Here is a 22241-nt window from a genome sequence, read left to right as displayed (position 1 = left end):
GATGCCACTTACAATAACCAAATTGCAGAAAGTTCCAATGCTCTCCTTTTGAATTCAAGATGCGATTTGTCAGTAGTGAATAGTCCTATTTTTTTTTAAACACTCAGTCCTAAAGCCATTATCTATTCAGTTTCACACTTCGCTCTCATTATAGCATGACATTAATCATAATGCATATGGGATCTCTGATGTACAAACAGTGTTTCCCTTGTCACTGCTTCATTAATAACTGAAAAACAGGTCAGGTGGTGAAAAACGATTCCTTCCCATCCCCATTATTTTTAGGTAACTGGGTTAGTAAGTGGCAGATTAGCAGATGCAGCTCAGTCTAAAATAATTACTGTGAAGCAGCGGAAGCTGGCAATAAATCTAGGCAGTACAGGCGAGACCAGGTCAGTAATCATAAATTTCAAAGTAGCTAACAAATAATGAGCAAAACAATGCTAATTCTCAAAATCATATTGTATATTTCCTCATTTCCTGAGAATTTAGCTATTTAATTTTGTTGAACTATACAATTATATATTTAACACAAAGCATCAGCAGGCCAGAAACAGAGAACTGCAGATGCTAGTTCACAAAAAAGGACACAAAGCGCTGGAGTAACTCAGCAGGTCAGGCAACATCTCTGGAGAACATGGATAGGTGACATTTCGAGTCTCGGTTTAGGGTGACTCAAAACGGCACTTATCCATGTTATCCAGAGATGCTGCCTGGCTCACTAAGCAGTTAACGTAAAAACACATACCCTTGTTCCCACCAATTTTACATTTTGAATTAAAATATAAATCAGGAAATTAAGTTGTACCTTTCCTTGGTATAAAATGACTGGGCACACAAAACGACTACGACATCTTGCCATCTTGCTACGGCTCACAAAGTCCTGCAATTTACTGGTCTGAACTGTACTCTCAAACCTGTAAAACACAAGAGTAAACATTAGCTCCTAACCAGTGACATTACCACACATATTATTATAGCTGCTATATGACTGTTGCCAGATGGAGAGGCTTTGTAGGTATACGCCGATCTCAGTTGAAAAGATCTATACAAGGCCGAGCTGGTGATGTCAACAATAATAAAGTAGTATGCAGCACTGAGCAAAAAAGTTGTAATATCTGTTAACTATTGATAATTCAAAGAAGTATAATGACTAATGTAATATGAATGTTTATTGGCCAAGTATGCATATACAAGGAATGTGCCTTGGTGCTCCGCTCACAAATGACAACACAAACATACAGTTAACAATTAAAAATAAAGCATAAACACATCAAAACAATAATGATACACCATTATGGTCTAATGGTGGGTGAAAATAAACCGGAGCAAAAAAGAAACTACAGACTTTGGTTATTGAGTAGAACTATCACTCGTGGAAAGAAGCTGTTTTTATGTCTGGCTGTGGCTGCTTTGACAGCCCGGAATCGCCTTCCAGAGGGATGCTTCAAAGAGTTTGTGGCCAGGGTGAGAGGGGTCAGAGATGATCTTGCCCGCTCGCTTCCTGGCCCTTGCAGTGTACAGTTCGTCAATGGGGGGAAGGTTGCAGCCAACAACCTTCTCAGCTGAGCGAACGATCCGTTGCAGCCTCCAGATGTCGTGCTTGGTGGCTGAGCCAAACCAAACCATGATGGAGAAGGTGAGGACGGACTCAATGATAGCAGTATAGAATTGGACCATCATTGCCTGTGGAAGATTGTATTTCCTCAGTTGCCGCAGGAAGTACATCCTCTGTTGGGCTTTTTGACTGTGGAGTCGATGGTGGGCCCCCATTTAAGGTCCCTGGAGATGATGGTTCCAAATTACTTAAATGACTTCACAGATGTGACTATGGTGTTGATGGTGAGTGGGGGAGGGGAGGGGGATCTCTTTGAAAGTCTACAATTAGTTCCACTGTCTTGAGAGCATTGAGCTCCAGGTTGTTGCGATGGCACCAGGACGCCAGCAGTGTCACTTCCCATCTGTAGGCAGATTCCTCCCCATCCTGGATCAGTCCAATCAGGGTAGTGTCATCCGCAAACTTGAGGAGCTTGACAGAGGAGTCTGTGGAGGTGCAGTCGTTGGTGTAGAGAGAGTAATGGAGAGGGGAGAGTACGCAGCCTTGCGGTGCTCCTATGCTGAGGGTCTGCGGGTCTGAGATGTGCTTTCTCAGCCTCACATGCTGCTTCCTGTCCGTCAGGAAGTTGATGATCCACTGTCAGAGGGGTTCAGGCACAGTCAACTGGGAGAGTTTGTAGTGTAGTAGCTCTGGCACAATGGTGTTAAAAGCAGAGCTAAAGTCCACAAACAGAATCCTGGCATAGGTTCCCTTGCGGTCTAGGTGCTGGAGGATGAAGTGCAGGCCTAAGTTGACTGCGTCATCCACCGATCTATTGGCCCTGTATGCAAACTGCAGGGGGTCCAATACTGGAGCACCAAAATACCAAGAAATTATTCAGATATCAAGCGATATGCCAAATAATGTTCCAAGCAATGAGGTCCAAGCAACAACAATCTTAAAATGTAAACACCTTTAACACATTGTGGAATACTTTCATAATACCACATTATTCAGGCACCTCACATTTTACGTTAGGGGTACGTTCTTGGAAAACAGTACGAAATTCAAAAATGCATAAATTAAACATATACGTGTAAATTTGAGTGCATTATTTTAAAAATATGAGTGCATAAATCAGGCTTTGGTATTAAATGAATAAGCATGTTATTCCAAAACGCACAAATCAAACACGCGTAAAACGCAAGGAACCTGTACATTTTTTATCTCTATGGCTAAACAAAAGGATTCAATTTGCACAAGTGTTTGACAATCTGCAAATTTATTCCCCCAAGCTATGCTGTCACACGACACCCTAATTATCCTTGAATGGTTCAATGGGACGGACATTACCGAGAATCTAGTCATACGATCAAGCTGTCAAAGATAACCTAGATGCAAATGAGAAAAGTTTAAAGTTCTCTTTCAAGTTGTAGAAAGCACTAAAGATGAATGAACCGACTTTTGCTGCCAGTAGAAAAGCTACAGTACACATAATTCTCTATGTTGACAGCTGTCCAGAGTTTATGAGGACTTTCGGTGAAGGACATGGTGTCATTAGCTACTTATCCATCATTTGACATTATAGGGAACTACAATGTGTTTGAACAGATAAAGAAAAAACAAAGCTCTTCCTCCAGATTTAAAAACCTATTGCAAGACATGCAAAAATCAAAATTAATATTTAGAACACATCATGCACACCTCTGAAAAACAAAATGGAGGAAGAGAAAGATTAGAGAAGCTAGAGGCAGGTCAATATAAAACCAAAAATATTTTAAACCAGGAGTGAGACACCATTCCTGTAAAACTAAATCTGCAAAAAAAGAATTGGTGATTTGAGTAATTTTAATCAGTTGTACAAAGAAAATTTCACTTGCACCTGAAATTACCATTCCTAACTTTAATTAACTTAACCCTAAAAGCAGTAAAATTTGGGTTAGTAATAACTCTATGCTTTTTCTTTGACTTTAATGCCGAGTTTCACATTTCACCACAACCTATAGAAGAAGAGGAATTCAGACTGTGATTTTCCGATTTCCATGTTTAGCTGTCCATGTGTGCACTGCAGTCTCTGCTGTTCGATTTATTCCATGATAATAGATCACAGGAATGGTGTCACAAGGCTATGATTAATAGACTAAATTGAAAACTTAAATTTTTCTTTGACATTAAAAAGGTGTAGATGTCAACCTTGGAGATAGCGAACCAATAACAAATACGTGAAATCGCTCAAGATTCTGCCATTTTAGGCTGCCTAAAGAGTCTAATTTGCACTCAGCTGACATAATCCACAGGCTCAGCTTGTGCCTGAACACTGGCAACATGGCTTGGCACTCTTTCATTCCAGCTGGCAATTAGCATTCATTTCTTTGTCAAAGGCATGCCGACCTCATGACTCCAACTAGCCAAAAGTTTTAAGCATTCTCCGGGTTTGCCGAGATCATTATACACTCAATAATAACGCAACATTGCTCATAAAACTAAATAGGGAGCATTAAAAAGTAAAGTATTCTACATTAAATTTATTTTGTCTGCATTACTATTATTCTTTCATAAATTTCACAGCATACTTAAATCAAAGAGTGTTTCATAATTAAATGTATTCTCCATCAATTAAGTGCATTAGACAGTGTACTTTCAAATGTACCTGGCCACTTGTTCAAATATTATTCAACGGGAGACATTTAGATGGTGCTGAATAGCAATGTTAAAGCAAAGGAATAAACTAACTTCCTCACACCAATGTGACTCTACCCAAATTATAATTAGGCAAATTTAACAGACTTTCTATTAATAAATACAAACATTTACTTCCCTTTTTTAATGTTAATAATGATTCCCTATAAAAAAGAAGCCCGATACATTACCGTCATTTGGACAGTTTCATTTCTCTTAATGTTTTTTTCATTTATGAGTCAAACACCAATGGTCTACAATATCCGAATCCCCTTTGGGTTATTATTATATGGCAAATAGCTGAGAAACGAATGCCCTTTTTGCCCATATGAAGAAGAACACAGTCAAGTATGTTACCAGCAAATATAATCGCAATGGTCTATTCTACAAGGTTCCAGATTTTATTTTCTCTATTACTGACTGTTTCTATGTCAACTTGTAGCGTGGTGAAAATGTCCCACTGAATAAAGATTTTTAATAAAATCAATCTATGTGGCAGTCAATAGCAAACTAATTGTTTTTGCACATTCCGTAGCAATCTTCCATGTGACTTCACTTTGTATTTGTTTTGTCCAGCGATACTGCAAGTTCAAGGTTTACCTCTGGAGCTTCATGCGAACAAGAAATCTCATTGCACGCAGGTGTAGATAACAATAAACTAGTCTGAAATCTCTGCTCTGATGCTTGCGTACAAAGTTGCTGCAGTGTTTGCAATATTCCTGGTGGAATGCTGCCATCTTTTTAGCAGAGGAATCTATCTCGGGCGCCAGACGAAAAAAAACACATCAACAAGCATCATTCAATCTAGATGGCTTTATGGTCGAAATCCTGGATGTGGACGCAAGCATTTGTAAGAACAAGTCCCAAGTAATTGAGATTGTTGGCATATGGTGTGTCAGGGGTTATGGGGAGAAGGCAGGAGAATGGGGTTAGGAGGGAGAGATTGATCAGCCATGATTGAATAGTGGAGTAGATTTGATGGGCTGAATGGCCTAATTCTGCTCCTATTACTTATGACCTTATATGAGCAATGGTCATCTGGAAAATTCTGAAATTCCAAGATTGTGGGGAGGCTGTAGGAAATGGCACATATTGATCCTCAGCACCTGTGCAACGTCACAAATTCCAAGTCAAAATTGTGGCATTGACTTCCATTGCTAACCATTCCCGTCACCCTCTGAAGGCGTGTTGATTGCATTGTCATTCCCTCCTGACACTGGGTGCCTTTCCACCTCCTCTACCGAGACCACCAAAATAACACCTAACCACCTTACAGCATACTCGCTCCCACTTCTTGTGCAAGTAGAATTCATTTCCGAAACTAATGGCAGCATCTATGCTAACCACAATGCACCTCCTATTAAGTGATGTAAAACCTGTCTTTAAATGTGCTAGCCACTCACAATATTTGTCCCCAGCTAAATCATCCAGCTAAATAATATGTACAGTACTGAAGATGGACACTGGCAACACAGTAATGAGTAAGCAGAACAAAAATGGCAATTTACCTCCACTGTAATCAACAGGCAAGAGTTAATTACACATTTTGACCCATGTCTTTTTCAGGAACTAACACATTTGGTCCCTAGACTATTTATGACCATTTTGCTGTTGGCAGCCATTAACCAATGTGTAGAAATAAACCAGATTGCAATTTTCTACTTCCTCTTACAATGGATTATATACCTTTCCCACAGAAGACCAAATAAAATATTTTAAAATGCTCTAAAAATAAAATATTTTTGTAAGAACAATGTCAGCTTTGGGGATAAAGTTTCAAACAAATTATAACATTAAAAGCTGCTGTGATTTCTATGTGAAATTACTGATATCTTGAAATATGTACAAGAATGTTCCCATTCTTATGGGATGTTCTACAAGTCTCCAAAACTAGCAAACCCAACACAAAAATGTAGTTATAAATATATTTGCTGAAATGTTGTGCACAAAGAAAATAATTGGCCATATATTAACATATCAGAAGAGAGTGATTATCCATCATTGTGCCTTTTTGGATTATTCCAAAATTTCTATTACCATATCTACTTGATAATAAACTGCAAGAGTGATATCAATGAGGTATTTTCATTTGGTCATCCAGTCCCTCAAAAAACCTCATTAACATAAGAAACAGTTGCACAGGAGGTCACCTAGGCCTCTGATTCTACTCCGCCATTTAAGATCATGGTAGTTAATCTGCCTCTGTGTAATTCCCATATTCCTCAAATCCTGTCATATCAATCAATGTTTTAAATAAACATTAATGACTAAGTCTCCACAGCCATTCTGCGTGAAGAATTCCAAAAGTTCACAGCATTGAGTGCAACAGTTTATGGGTGGTATGGTGGCATAGTGATAAAGTTGCTGCCTTACTGCGCCAGAGACCTGGGTTCAATCCTGAATACAGGTGCTGGCTGCACTGAGTTTGTACGTTCTCCCCATGACCGTGTGAAGTTTCCACAGTTACTCCAGTTTCCTCCCACACTCCAAAGACAAGCAGGTTTGTAGGTTAATTGGCTTCGGTAAAGAATGTAAATTGTCACTAGTGTGTAGGATTGTGCTAGTGTACAGGGGTCAGCGTGGTCAGTGTGGATTCAGTGAGCTGAAGAGCCTGTTTCCATGCTGTATCTCTAAAACTAAAACATTTTTACACTAGAGAATACATGCCAGTCCACTCAAAATCTCATACAGCAAGCCCACCATCCCTGGGACCAGTCTAAATCTTTACTGCACTCCCTCTAATGCAAGTACATACTATCACACGTTAGGAGGTAAAAACCACACACAGTGCTCTAGATACAGTCTCACACAAACCTCAACAGAAATGAAATATCACGACCTTCCTCCCACATTAAAATCCTTTTATTGTAATGGCCAACATACTATTTGTCCTCTTACCGCTTGTTATATTTGCAGATGTAAACATCAACCTCCGATATTTTTTCTTCAATAAAACTTAAATGCAACTGAAACAGCTTTATATTTCCATTTTGGCATAGATTCATTACTACTAGGCTCAAAATAATCAATAGCATCTTAATGATGCATTTATGGAAACCTGCTTACATCGACAAGATGACCACCCCCAAGATCCAGAAAAAAAGAATCCTTTGCCAATTTGTATTCATCCAACTGAAAATAAGTAAAACATTCTGGGAAACTCAGCTCTATTGCCAGGTATTATTAGCATTGAGCGGTTCTGGATCAATTATGCAGCAACTAATGCATCCTAGTGCAAATACAGGAGCTCTTGAAATTCAGCCTGCTCCACCATTTATTAAGACAATGGCTGATCTAACTCAGCTCAATTTGCCTGCATTACTTCCATTGGCCTCGATTTCTCTCATATCTAGAAATCGGCATTTTGAATGAAAGCAATGACTGAATTTTCATGGCATTCCAGAGTGAAGAATTCAAAAGGTTCGTCGCATTGAAGCGACAGCCAAGAAGGCACATCAACACCTTTACTCCGACACAAAACTGAGGAAATTCAGCAAGCATCCAATAACTCTTACAAACTTCCTCCCACCCTGTGTCCTGCAAAAAGTCTACCCCCTACTCCCAATTCCTCCGTCTACACCGCATCTGCGCCCGGGATGAGGTGTTTCACACTAGGGCATCAGAAATGTCTTCATTCTTCAGAAAACGGGGCTTCCCCTCTCCCATTATAGATGAGGCTCTCACTAGGGCCTCTTCTATATCCCGCAACTCCGCTCTTGCTCCCCCTCCCCCCATTCGTAATAAGGACAGAATCCCCCTCGTTCTCACCTTCCACCCCACCAGCCAGCGTATCCAACAAATCATCCTCCAACATTTCCATCACCTCCAACGGGACCCCACCACTGGCCACATCTTCCCATCCCCTCCCCTTTCTGCATTCCGCAGAGACCATTCCCTCCGTAACTCCCTGGTCCACTCGTCCCTCCCTACCCAAACCACCCCATCCCCGGGCACTTTCCCCTGCAACCGCAGGAGATGCAACACCTGTCCCTTTACCACCCCCCTCAACTCCATCCAAGGACCCAAACAATCTTTCTAGGTGAGACAGAGGTTCACCTGCACCTCCTCCAACCTCATCTATTGTATCCGCTGCTCTAGATGTCAACTTCTTTACATTGGCGAAACCAAACGCAGGGTCGGCGATCGTCTCGCTCAACACCTTTGCTCAGTCCGCATTAACCAACCTGATTTCCCGGTGGCTGAGCACTTCAACTCCCCCTCCCATTCCCAGTCTGACCTTTCTGTCATGGGCCTCCTCCAGTGCCATAGTGAGGCCCATCGGAAATTGGAGGAACAGCACCTCATATTTCGCTTGGGCAGCCTGCAGCCCAGCGGTATGAACATTGACTTCTCCAACTTTAGATAGTTCCTCTGTCCCTCCCTTTCCCTTCCCAGTTCTCCCTCTATCTTCCTGTCTCCACCTATATCCTTCCTTTGTCCCGCCCCCCTGACATCAGTCTGAAGAAGGGTCTCGACCCCAAACGTCACCCATTCCTTCTCTCCTGAGATGCTGCCTGACCTGCTGAGTTACTCCAGCATTTTGTGAAATAAATGCCTTCGATTTGTACCAGCATCTGCAGTTATTTTCTTACACAGAAAGCATACTGTCAAGTTACAATACAGCTTTGGTTTCGGAACAGCTCTGCCCAAACCGCAAGAAATTGCAGAGTTGTGGATGTAGCCCAGTCAATAAGACAGACCAGACTCCCACCACTGACTCCATATACACTTCATGCTGGATCGGAAAAGTAGCCAACATAATCAAAGACTTGTCCCACCCTGATGATTATTTCTTCTCCTTGATGACGTTGAGTAGAAGATACAGAAGTTCACACCACCATACTTAGGAGCAGCTTCTTCCCCTCTGGAACTGGTGTGTTACAATGCTGAGAACGGTTCTGCACTCTGTATCTTCCCATTTGCTCTGCGATTGTACATGAGTTTGGTTTGATTTAATTTATGTATAGTATTATCTGAATGATTGGATAGCAAGCAAAACAATGTTTTTCACTTTGTCGTGGTACACATGACAATATGAAACCTAAATCTGGAGAAATTTCCCCAAGTCTATACTGAAATTGTGTTCCGTGGAACTGGACTCATCAGTCTGAGGAAACATCTCCCTGCATCCAGCAAAATAGAAACAGAGCAAGAATAAACAGATCATTTTTAGACTGTTAGGCTGAATTAACTAGACCTTTTATAGATCACTGCATGAGCCTCAGCTATTTACAAGCTACATTGATGACTTCGATAAAGGGTCCAACTGTAAAGTATCCAAGTTTTCTGACAATACAAAATTAGTAAATAAAGTAACTTAAAGATGTAAAGGGTCTGGCAAGAATTTGTAGACTGATTAGCACCTCTTTTACAATAAGAATACAAGTTTTTTTAAATGGAGAAAGATAGTAAGAGATTTGTAGTTTTGGGCACAAAGGATGGTTTGGAGGCATTAAGTTTTATTGGTGAAATTAAGTTTTACTGGACTGCTTCAAAGATAATTAAACTGAATCGAGGAAAGTTTGCAAGAAACTGCCTTTACTTTCTGAAGTTTAAGAACAAAATGTAATTTTATTCAAAAATATAAAACAGATTGAAAGGTTTCCAACAAAAGGAAGGACTTGAAATTATTTTGCTCTATTCACAGATAATATTGACCTTTGGTTTTATTTGGGATTTCGAGCATTCACAGTTATTTTACATTTTTATATAATGGTGCTCGACGGGAGCAATGCCATCAGGTTATTTTCCTTCCCATCAGAGTTTAGAACTAGGGGGAAGTCGAAAGGGGACCAAAGAATTGGACTGACATCATGGGAGACTTCATTCTCACTGTGGTGTATGAATCTTGGGAATATATTTTGAATTTTTTTATCTTGGGTTGAGTATACACAAGACTGATCAATATACATTTGGAATAAAGAAATATAGAGAACACGTCGGACAGTAGAGTTGAGGCAGATCATCAGTGGTGATCTCATCGAATGGGCAACAGATTCCAGGGTTCTAAACAAAATGCTGGAGTGAGTAAGCAGATTAGGCAGCATCTCTGGAGAAAAGGGATAGGTGATGTTTCGGATTGAGGCCCTTCTTCAGACTTCTCCACTCTCAGTCTGAAGAAGAGTTTCGACCCAAAACGTCACCTTTTCCTTTTCTCCATGAAATGCTGCCTGACCAACTGATTTACTTCAGCATTTTGTGTCTATCTTCGGTGTAAACCAGCATCTGCAGTTCCTTCCTACAAATTCCAGGGCATCTGGCCAACTCCTGCCCCTCTTTCTTGTGACCAATCCTCTAGTATATTCTCCTGATTGTGTACTTTGGTATGTAAAAAATCAAAACAGCAACTTCGGTTGATCTAATGGGTTTTTCAGAAGTAGCAGCAATGATAGGACGTGATAGAAAGGTCAATGGTTACAAGGGAAGAAATAGTAATTCTCGCAATGCCATCAGCACAATTCTCTAACAAGAAAAACTAAAATGCCTTTGTCCTCATTACTAAGGACTTCTCAAATAACTCTCATGGGCTAATTCATTGAAAAAAACCTGACTATTCAAGCCTCTGTACGTATAAATAATTAAATGATCACCAATAGCAATAAAGAATCATTGCACCAACTGACCATATCCATCTTTACACTCGGGTTCAGCCGTCATCAGAAGAGTAGGAAGCAAAACCAGGTGCAAAAATAATTAACGGATGGCATCAGTTAACTGCCTCTTTTTTAAATAGCCCTCGTCAACTTATTCCCTCGAACCATAAAAATCGATCTTGTCCTTACTTGGTTCTATTTCTGACATCCTGCCCAAATTTGCTTAATAAAATGACAAGACCCATTTTGATAGCTGCCATATCATATGCTATGTAACTGAAGGTCTCAGACCCACTCTCCAACCATGGCCAAGGTACAAATTCTTTCAATGGCGAAACTTTAACGATGAAACATGAAAGACAATATGCATTTCCATTGGGGAAAAAAGTAATCTTGGCTGCGATGAATCCAACAGTGAAATAGACAATCAGTTTGTCAGGTTCATGAATGATGAATGTACCTTGGGTAGGTGTTGTAGAAGGCAATGCACAACAAATTGTACTCCTGAAGATCAATACGTACATAACAAGCAAAAAAAGTCAAATGGCATGAAAAATTACTATAATCGACTGGGAGGTAACCAAAATATTGGTATTACCACAAGTGTACAAGGTTGTAGCTTGCACAATTAAAGGTTATGCAGATTATTTATTTATATTCTTGAACTTATTCAATATCAACAAAATAAATTAAACACATGAGAAGCAAAAGTTTGCAGTTTTCATGTTTGCAAATGATATTCAAGGAGGTGGTATTGTAGATAGCGGTTGTCAAAAATTGCAGCAGGATCTTGATCGGTTGGACAGGTGGGCTAAGGAATGGTTGATTGAGTTTAATGTAGAGAAATGCGAGGTGTTGCATTTTGGGATATCTAACAGGGACAGAACCTATAGGAATGAATGGCAGTTCCTTCTTACATAGAAGGTCATGTTACAGTTGCACAAGACATAGGTGGGGCCACATTTTGAGTATTGCGTTCAGTTTTGGTCATCCTGTTATAGGGAAGATGTTAAGCTGGAAAGGGTGCAGAGAAGATTTATGAGGATGTTGCCAGGACTCGAGGGCCTGAGAGGTTGAGCAGGTTCAGACTTTATTCTTTGTAGTGCAGGATGAGGGGTGATGTTAGAGCGGTGTATAAGATAATGAGAGGGTTGGATAAGGTAAATGCCAAAGGTTTTTACCTAGCAGACGTGAATCAACAACCAGAGGACATAAGTTTAAGGTGAGTAGCAAAAGATTTAATAGGAACCAGATGGGTACTTTTTTTTTTAAACACAAAGGGCAGTAGGTATATGGAACGAGCTGCTGGAGGAGGTAGATACTATCACAGTGCTTATAAAACATTTGGACTGGTACATGGATAGGATAGGTTAGAGGGATATGGGCTAAATGCATGCAGGTGAGACTAGTGTAGATGGGGCATGTTGGTCAGCATGGGCAAGTTGGGCCGAAGGGCCTATTTCCACGCTGTATAACCCGATGAATTGGGGGAAGAGTTGAGCATGTTCCAAAAAATACATGAATGATTAAACACCCTGCTTTGGATGTCCTGCCAGTGCTGGTTAATTGTGGCTTCCCACCCCACCCCTTCCCCCCCAGGAACCAGAAGCCGCTAGACCTATCTAAAAGCCTCTTAAATGCCACTATCGTATCTGCCTCCACCACCAACCCTGGCAGTGCATTCCAGGCACACCATTTTCTGGGTAAAAAACGTGCCCTGCACATTTCCTTTAAACTTTGCCCCTTTCACCTTAAAAGTATGCCCTTTAGTCCTTGATATTTCTTCACTGGGAAAAAAGTTTTGACCATCTACCTTATTTATACCTTGTTAGATTTCATATACTTCTATCGGGTTCCCCCTCAACCTCTAATGTTTCCAAAGGAAATAATTCTAGTTTGTTCAACCTCTCCTAATAGGTATTCTAATCCAGGTAAAATTGTGGTAAACCTCTTCTGCCTCCACAAGCCTCCATATCCTATCGGTACTGCACACTGTATTCCAAATGCAGCCTAACCAAAGTCTTAAGCAGCACTGTAACTTTCTGACTTATACTTAATACACTGGCTTCATTAGCCTTAGCCAAACATTACACTCACTTTACCACTATCCACCGTCAGATAGCTATGGACTTGAACCCCAGATTACTGCCCTGATTTTGAAAGAGCATGCCGAGAACACCATGCTCATGTGCTTAGTTAATAATAAAACCATTCTTCCTGTATCTGATATTCTACGTGTAAAGTGTAAAAAAAAACAAGTCTTGCATGCTTTTGTTGTTTCAGGAATATCACCACCAGTCACTGAATTCAGATTTGAAAGTTTGCAACAAATTCATATAAAAGTTGAAAGATCACTCCAGTCTACCAAAATCCAAAACAATTGAAAAGTGCCTTTTCTATACAGCCTTAAAATAAAGAGCTTAAACTTGAGACAAACTTTAAATTATTTAATTCATTGTTTCCTTGCTTATTTTGTTTTAAGTACTTTGTTGAACTGAGAGAATAGTAAAGACAAGGTGAATTTATCAAAGGAGTTAAGTGTTCAAGAATGCAGCATTTCTTGTTCACTTGAAGCCCCGATACTAAAGCGGGGGGAAAAAAATCCATTCTGGGAAAATAAATTCTTGATAAGTTAATACATTTTGTACCTAGTCTCTGTTGATCTACTCCAGGCATTATTTTAAATTTCTCATTGAAGACAAAGATAAAATTAAAACAATCAACATTCTTTCATTTTTCCAGAGAACAAATATCCTGACTTGAGAAGCTGCAAAAAAAATCCCCTAGGGAGGAGTAATTTAGGACGGCTCTGAAAAGGTTTATCAAGAAATTCCACAATGCGTTCTCTATCTTAATAGCTTCAATTCGAAGAACCACAGAGATACGTTAGTTATGCTGGTCCACTGCCTATTTTTCCAGCACCCTTGGATCCACAAAGCCTTTCTGGATTATCCGTTTTATCCAACCCAACGGAGGTCACGGCCTCCAAGAGGAGTTAAGCGGTACTGGAACGATCCGCCTAGGCGCCGAGATACCAGTCCACAAAGTAGTTCTGAGGAGTCGGCTCCATCCAGACTGGAGTTCCAGAGCCCCGGCCGCAGGGAGCAAATTCCACCCACCGATTGGCCGCAGAAGGCCCAATGAGGTCAAGATTGGCTGCCTCACCCCGGGGGGGGGGGGGGGGGGGGGGGGTTGATTTCAAGTGTGCTCTCGTAGTCTTGCCCGAATTAAAGGAGGTGCCAGACTAAATATAAAGTAGGCAGCTTTCCCAATCCCGATTCCTTCACTGAACCACTGCAAAATGTAGTTTTGATGAAGGGTTATTTCTCCTCCGAAGTCCCATGAGTGCTTCCAATATTTTATTTGGGTTGTCACAATCAGTAGTTACAAAGCGACATCACCTGAAATCCTGGACAAGAGTCTGTAACTTCTCAATTGGTGAAATGGGTACATCACTAAAGGAATCCAAAATAACCTAAATAATTGATACGACTGATCTCAACTGCACAGTATAACAGAGGAAAGAGGTTCAGCAACATTTCATCTAATGGTATGTTATAAGCATTTAAAATTAGATAAACATTTGTGGATTTCTGCAATATCTTCCTGATTCTTCACATTCCCCGCTATCAACACCATTCCACAATACAGCTTGGAAATACTCTGGAAAAAATACAACACAGATGTGAACCTTCACACAAAATTCATAAGACCCTGGACATGCTGCTTAATTATATCCCTTACCTGTCCCTGCCACCCTCTGTGCTTGCATACTCCATAAAGACGATCTGGCGAGGGTAATGGCCACAAAGCTCTCCATTTGGATTATGGATCACACTGTACACATAGTCCTTCCTGAACAATTCCAAGCAGCGATTCTCAATCTTTTCAACCTGCAAATCAAAGAACAATCCAAAATTACTTCAGGGGAAAGGTGTGGTCAGTCAATGGATAAATCTACTGTCCCAAACTAAGACATCTAAAGAATAGAACTATGCAAAACATGTAAAATATACTTCTAAATTACTAATTCTCTGCAAAAATATTATTGCACATAATTATGTTTTTGTAAAGAGTTTTCAATCTTTTGTTTTCAAAGAATCACCTCCCATGATCTCCACAAATCCCAAAGCATTTTACAGTTAAGTGGACTTCAAATAGTTACTTTTATCACAAGTACCGATAGTAACAAAGCAACAATTGGTGAACACAGGTTCCACAAACATTGTTGATGAGATAAACTCTTTTGGTGATGTTGGCAGAGGGATATATGACAACCGGTGATTCTTTCTTCACCCTGCTCCAATCAGGCAGAAGATACAAAAGCTTGAAAGTGCACATCACTGGACTCAGAAACAGTTTTCTTTCCCTGTCAATAGACACAAATTGCTGGAGTAACTCAGCGGGACAGGCAGCATCTATGGAGAGGGAATGGGTGACGTTTCAGATCAATAGCCTTCTTCAGTTATCAGGCTTCTGAATGGTCCTTCCATAAGCCAGGGTACTGTCCGATTCACCTCTATCTCATTATGGCCATTGGACGTTGTCACTGGAATTGGTGAGAACTATATTCTGCACTCTGTATCTTTCCCTTTGCTCTACCTATTGTATGTGTTTGGCTTGATTGTATTATGTATAGTACTATGTGAACTGATTGGATAGCATGAATAACAAAGCTTTTCACTGTACTTCAGTACACCTGACAATAATAAACCTAAACTAATAAAGGTTGGTTAATAAGCAAGAATTTCTGCATTCTTCTTCAAATAGCATGATTAAATATTTTACAACCATCAGAGGGAGCAAGTTTGTCAAACGTCCAATTAGAAACTGCAAGGTTTTTCAGCTGGGGTTGGATTCAGTGATATCATTCAGTGTGCAACTTTTCTCAATAGGCAGACCAGAATTAAATTTCAAAACAGGCGGCTGTAAATAGGCCAACATGTTTTGAGCAGGATTGCTTAACAATGAGTGCATTCACAAATGGAAAGTAAAATTTGCATAGCAGAAAACCTTGTTGCCAAAAGACAATGAAAATCTATGATAGAGACAGATAAATTAAAGAGAGATAAATTGATTAAAAAATGCACAAATGAAAGTCATCACAAAACCCGTTGGAATGATGCTGGAAGAAAAAGAAAGTTTATTTTTAAAATGCTTAAGTATTAACTGCTTTCTTTTCAGAAGTGAAACTATCTGCGATAAGCATTTGGTTTTACACAAGCTTTCCCTAACATTGGCAAATTTGAGGTTAACCTACAAATTACAAAACAGCAGAGAGGAAGCAATGTGAATCTGGTGCTTTGTTTACAAGGTGAAACTCTGAACTTATTAGTGACAATTCAAATCAAAGATGAGAGTCCAAATTTGAAACACAATAAAATGTGCAAGCCTGTGGCTGTGTACCACGGGACAATCAGTGTTCTTGACACATCGTGTAACATCGGTAAAATGTAGCGCCTGCCTTTCATTCTCCCTTGGTAGAGGGTGGACATTGCCCATTTTGGCAAGCAAGCACTACTGACTTCATAATTGACCAATTAAACTTATTAGATTGTGAAATAAAGTGCAGGCCAAATGTTTTTCTGCTGATATGTGACATATCCAAAATGGAGAGAAATTACTTCTTAAATACAGTTTAACAGTGCACCAGGCTGGTAGGCTGAGCTTTAATACTGCACAGTCTGGGAGTTCAAACTTCAAACCCCCACTTTGCTGAACTCTTGAATTTAGTTTAATTTACTTATTGTCACGCGTACCAAGGTGCAGTGAAAAGTTTTTATTGCATGCTAACCAGTCAGCGGAAAGATGTAAATTGTGCAAGCGTGTAGAAACAAAAGGACATTACTACATACCACCTAATTGTCATTTAACAAATAAACCAAGTAACGCAAGAATTGAACCTAACAGATTGAAGGTAGAGTAACATTGGATTCATTTATTATTTATATAATAAACTTTGGGGAAATATACAGGAGTATAAAACAAGTCTTTGAAAACAAAAAATATCGCTCGAAGAAATGTAAAGCATTAAAAGGAACATTAATATCACAAATGGATATATATTTAGCACAAAATCTACCTTATCTAATATAGCAGAAGTGAAAGTTCTTTACAAGAAATGCTTATGCTCACCAGATGCTGAAGAACAGGTTTGGCATTATTACTGTAAAAGTTACGCCTGGCTTGGGATATTGATGTAGTTACTCACAGGAACATAAGAAAGTAGTAGTGAAAGAACATTATCTCCTCAAGTCTGCCCATCATTCAATATGATCATGGCTGATCAACCCCCAGGCCTCACCTCCTTCTTGGTGCCCAATCTCCATCCCTCATCACCCAATCTTTCACAAATTAATCAACCTCCACTTTAAATATTTCTAATGAACTAGCCTCCACAACTCTCATTGTAGAGAATCATCACTCCAAGAGAGCAAACTTTGAGGTACATCAATTTTAAATGACTGACCCCTTATCTTGAAATATGTCTCCCAAAGTCAAGATTCCCACCATCTCCTATGCCACACCCCATTTCGTATCTTCATCATTAACACCCCTTATTCTTTTAAACTCCGAAGAGTACAGACTCAATCTTTTTCACATCTCTTAAATAAAACAGGAAATAAAGTTGATGAGCCCTGGAAATTCCTTTTCCAGACTAGAATTTTATTTTTGTATTTCCCACATCTGCAATTTTTGTTTTGATTTTCATTGACTGTGTCTTTAATTTGAATTTTGAGTTTTATTACTCTGCATATGGCTTATTATTGTGTAGTATCTGGGTTTTTAATTGACTGTGACTGTTTTTCTGGATTATTACTGGATATGGTGACACAGCTTTGCATTTATTATTTGAACAGTAAACATGCACTTAAAAGAGGGATCTTAGAGTGAACCTTTTCACTCGTAGAGTAGCCTGTGAGTGTCTCTGGCAGCTCATTCCAGACCCTCATAGTGTGTCTGGAATGAGCTGCCAGAGAAAGCTACAGAAGTAGATACAATTACAATTTTCAAAAGACATTTAGACAGATGTATGGATAGGAAAGGTTTAGAGGTAGAAACAAGAAACTGCAGTTGTTGGTTTGCAAAAAAGAGACAAAGTGATGGAGTAATTCAGATCAGGCAGCATCTCTGAACAACAGGGAGTGGGATATGGCCCCAAAATGCAGGCAAATGGGACCAGCCCAGCTGGAGTAACTCAGTGGGTCAGGCAGCATCTCTGGAGAAAAAGGATGGTGGCATTTTAGGTTATGACCCTTCTTCAAACCCAAAACTCTTCAGACCAGATCTCTTCAGAGATGTTGCCTGACATGCTGAGTTACTCCAGCACTTTGTGTCTATCTTCAGTATAAATCATCACCTGCAGTTCCTTTCTACACCAACTCAATCAGCATGGACAAGGTGGACCAAAGGGCCTGTCTTTGTTGTGGGAAGGAACTGCAGATGCTGATTTACACTGAGGATAGACACAACATACTGGAGTAACTCAGCGGGTCAGGCAGCATCTCTGGAGAAATGGAATAGGTGACATTGTCGGTTTCCCCTGACTCTGTCGGAAGAAGGGTCTCGACCCGAAACATTACCTATTCCTTTTCTCCAGAGATGCTGCCTGACCCGCTGAGTTACTCCAGCTTTTTGTGTCTGTCTCCTGACCAACTTGGTATTCTGGGCTAATCCCCATTAATCTGCATTTTGGGGACATATCCCTCTCTGTTCTCCAGAGATGCTGCCAGACCTGCTGAGTACTCCTGCACTTTGTGTCTATCTTTAGTGCAAACCAGCAACTGCAGTTCCTTTGTACACCAGCTTAGTTGGCATGGTCAAGGTGGACCAAAGGGTCTGTTCTTGGTGCTATTTAGCTCCATGACTACCCGACTTTGCCTTGTTTTCATGACTGCGATGCGCTGGTGTCCTTAGACAATAGGTGCAGGGGGAGGCCATTCGGCCCTTCGAGCCAGCACCACCATTCAATGTGATCATGGCTGATCATTCTCAATCAGTACCCCGTTCCTGCCCTCTCCCCATACCCCCTGACTCCGCTATCCTAAAGAGCGCGGCGCCTAACGGCAGCGGCTGACTAGCAGTCTGTCCATCTTTTTTTCCCCTTTTTTTGTTGTGTGTCGGTGTTGGGATGGTTTTTATATATTTTTTTGGTTGTGTATGTGTGGGAGGGGGTGGTGGTGTGGGTGGGTGTTGGGGGGGGGGAACTTTTCTCTTCCTCACGGCGCGGGGTGCGGCTCGGCTGCGGGGCCTAACATCGCCCGCTGCGGCTCGGCCGCTGGACTTTACATCACCCGGTGCGGCTTGGCCGCTGGACTTTACATCCCGGTGCGGCTTGGCCGCTGGACTTTACATCACCCGGTGCGGCTTGGCCGCTGGACTTAACAGTGCCCGGTGCAGCTCGGCTGCGGGGCTTAACATCGCCCGGTGCAGCTCGGCTGCGGGGCTTAACATCGCCCGGTGCAGCTCGGCTGCGGGGCTTTTCATCGCTGGTGCGGCTCGGCTGCGGACTTGACATCGCCCGGTGCGGCTCGACCACGGGACTTAGCTGCGCAAGGCTTGGTCGCGGGCCTTTCATCGCCCGGTTCGGCCGCGGGACGTTTCAGCGCCCGGTGCGGGGACTGTGCGGGTCGGTCGGGGACGAGCTGTCTGTCCGTGGGCGTGGGGAAGAGAGTGGAAGTTTTGTTGCCTCCATCACAGTGAGGGGGTGTTTGGAGTCACTGTGATGGACGTTTGTGTTGGGGTTATGTGTCTTGTGTTCTTTTTTTTTCTATGACTGCTATGTAGTTTCGTTCGGTACTTCGGTACCGAACGACAAATAAAGCTCTGTTATACCTGTTATATAGTTCTCTCTTGAATGTATTCAGAGAATTGGCCTCCGCTGCCTTCTGAGGCAGTGAATTCCACAGATTTACAACTCTCTGACTGAAAAAGTTTTTCCTCATCTCCGTTCTAAATGGCCTACCCCTTATTCTTAAACTGTGGCCCCTGGTTCTGGACTCCCCCAACATTGGGAACATGTTTCCTGCCTCTAACGTGTCCAACCCCTTATATGTTTCAATAAGATCCCCTCTCATCCTTCTAAATTCCAATGTATACAAGCCTAGTCGCTCCAGTCTCTCAACATATGACAGTCCCGCCATTCCAGGAATTAACCTAGTAAACCTACGCTGCACGTCCTCAATAGCAAGAATATCCTTCCTCAAATTTGGAGACCAAAACTGCACACAGTACTCCAGGTGCGGTCTCACTGGGGTTACCTTGGGGTTGCTCTCCTTCGCCCGGTACTGGTGCCTGGAGAAATGCTCGATCAGCTCCCCGATCTCCTCACTCCTGCTGGCCGCTGCAGGCCCGGCCAGGCCGGCCTCCCACATGTCGTGGTCTTCAGCCCACTCCCCAATCCGCACAGCCTGCGCCGCTCTCTCCCTGTAGTGCACAGCCGGGGTCGCTGCCCATGGCCCAGCCGCCGCTGCCGCCCTGCAAACCTGTCGCCTCCCGGGCGCGGCGGGCCCGGCGCCCGGCCTCCGCCCGCACTCCCCCTCCCCTTCCCCTTCCCCTCGGCGAATGCTGACAGCAGGCTGTCCGCCGCTTGGTCGGTCGGTCACTCCCCGCCCTCTCACAGCAGCCACCGCCGCCGCCTCCACCTGACAGCCATCGTCGCCGATCCCCGCCGTGACCCCTCGCTTCCCATCCGACCCGTCACCCCGCAGCGTCACCACTGGCAACGCCCACCCACCTTCCCCAGCAGAGATACTAGAGGAGCCCGATAGACCACTCGACCCGAAAAACCCCAGCGTGGCACGGCGCCATTTTAGTAGGCAGGAACTCACAGAAACATTCAAAATAGAAAAATAACAACAATCCGTGAGTTAATAGATGAGATATACTCTGCATTTTAATGGTATCATCACGCATACTGTTCCCCCAAAACACGGATTACACTGCGAGAGGCTGAGCGAACGGCGGGTTTTGCTTACTAAAATGGCGGCCCTTTGCGTACTACACTTCAGTATAGGCCATTTCAAAGGAGTGGTCCATCTTGTTCCTCTAGTATCTTTGCTCCCCAGACACCTCCTGTCAACCAAAGAAACTAGAGGCTTTGCTGTCAACCTTCAACCCACAGCCGCTTCAATGGCACTCCAGTGTCACGTGTACTCAGTGAGGTACAGTCAAATCATTTTTTTTGGTACACAGTTCAGTACATTGGCATAATCCTAGGTACAGTAGACTCAATTCATACGTACAGGTATGTAGGTTAATTGGCTGGGTAAAATGTAAAAATTGTCCCTAGTGGGTGTAGGATAGTGTTAATGTACGGGGATCACTGGGCGGCACGGACTTGGAGGGCCGATAAGGCCTGTTTCCGGCTGTGTATATATGATATAATTCGAGATCCCAGCTACCAAAACATGTGTGTATAGCAATTCATTCTTCCCTCGCACAATTAAAGCATAGTCTCCACCCTACTCAACCAGACGCAACTAAATTTAGGGTAGCTCTTCTTCTCCAAGAAGTTCTTCTTGCTCCAAGAAGTTTGTCTATACTCCGCCACCTCCAGTTTAAATTCCATTTGGAATATTTTGGAGGACCAAGAAACCAAGTGTGTAGAAGCAGTAGACTGAGAGGGTATGCGAGAGTCGGAAGGTTTAGTGCTTTCAAGTCCCAGTTAGAACATAGAGTGATAAAGTGTGGAAACAGGCCCTTCAGCAAAACTTGCCCACACTGGCCAACACGTCCCAGCTACACTAGTCCCACCTACCTGCGTTTGGTCTATATCCCTCCAAATCTGTCCTACCCATGTACCTGTCTAGTTGTTGTAAGTGCATTCTTAACGTGACCATGAAGGCCCGTTGTCCTGGGGGCATTGCAGGGTCGGCCTGGTCAAGCATAGCCATTGGTGTCCTCCACTGCTTTCTTAAAATATCTCCTTCAGTCGGTCAGCATTGCACTGTCTGAATTGTCATAAGTTCTAGGAGCAGAATTAGGCCATTTGGCCCATCAAGTTTACTACACCATTCAATCATGGTTGATCTATCTTTCCCTCTCAACCCCATTCTCCTGCCTTCTCCCCACAACCCCTGACACCCTTACTAATCAAGAATCTGTCATTCTCTGCGTTATAAATATCCATTGTCTTGATCTCCACAGCAATGAATTCCACAGATTCACCACCCGCTGACTAATGAAATTCCTCCTCATCTTCTTTCTAAAGGTATGTCCTTTTATTCTGAGGCTATGGCCTCTGGTCCTAGACTCTCCCACTAGTGGATACATCCGAAGATAGACACAAATTGCTGGAGAAAAGGAATAGTTGATGTTTGGGTTGAGACCCTAGGAAATATCCTCTCCATATACACTCTATCCAGGCCTTACACTATTCAGTAAGTTTCAGTAAGAGTGGCACAGTGGTACAGCCTCACAGGGCCAGAGAC

General features: G+C 42.1%; 1 protein-coding gene across 3 annotated transcripts in view; it reads right to left on the bottom strand.

Annotated features, from left to right (window-relative positions):
* mtmr14 (myotubularin related protein 14) overlaps positions 1-20473 on the bottom strand; it is a 95391-nt gene extending 74918 nt beyond the window's left edge. For all 3 annotated transcript variants that reach the window (XM_078414135.1, XM_078414134.1, XM_078414133.1), the window contains exons 1-3: positions 20070-20473; positions 14554-14702; positions 809-917 (exon numbers count right to left, since the gene is read on the bottom strand). In XM_078414135.1, coding sequence (XP_078270261.1) covers positions 809-917; positions 14554-14702; positions 20070-20183 — 372 coding nt within the window. In that variant the 5' untranslated portion in view covers positions 20184-20473. The remainder of the gene's footprint in view (positions 1-808; positions 918-14553; positions 14703-20069) is intronic.
* Between the last annotated feature and the right edge of the window lie 1768 nt (positions 20474-22241).

The sequence above is a fragment of the Rhinoraja longicauda genome, chromosome 17 (assembly GCF_053455715.1).
Source record: "Rhinoraja longicauda isolate Sanriku21f chromosome 17, sRhiLon1.1, whole genome shotgun sequence".
Lineage (NCBI taxonomy): Eukaryota > Metazoa > Chordata > Chondrichthyes > Rajiformes > Arhynchobatidae > Rhinoraja > Rhinoraja longicauda.
This window is presented reverse-complemented; position numbering and strand designations above follow the sequence as displayed.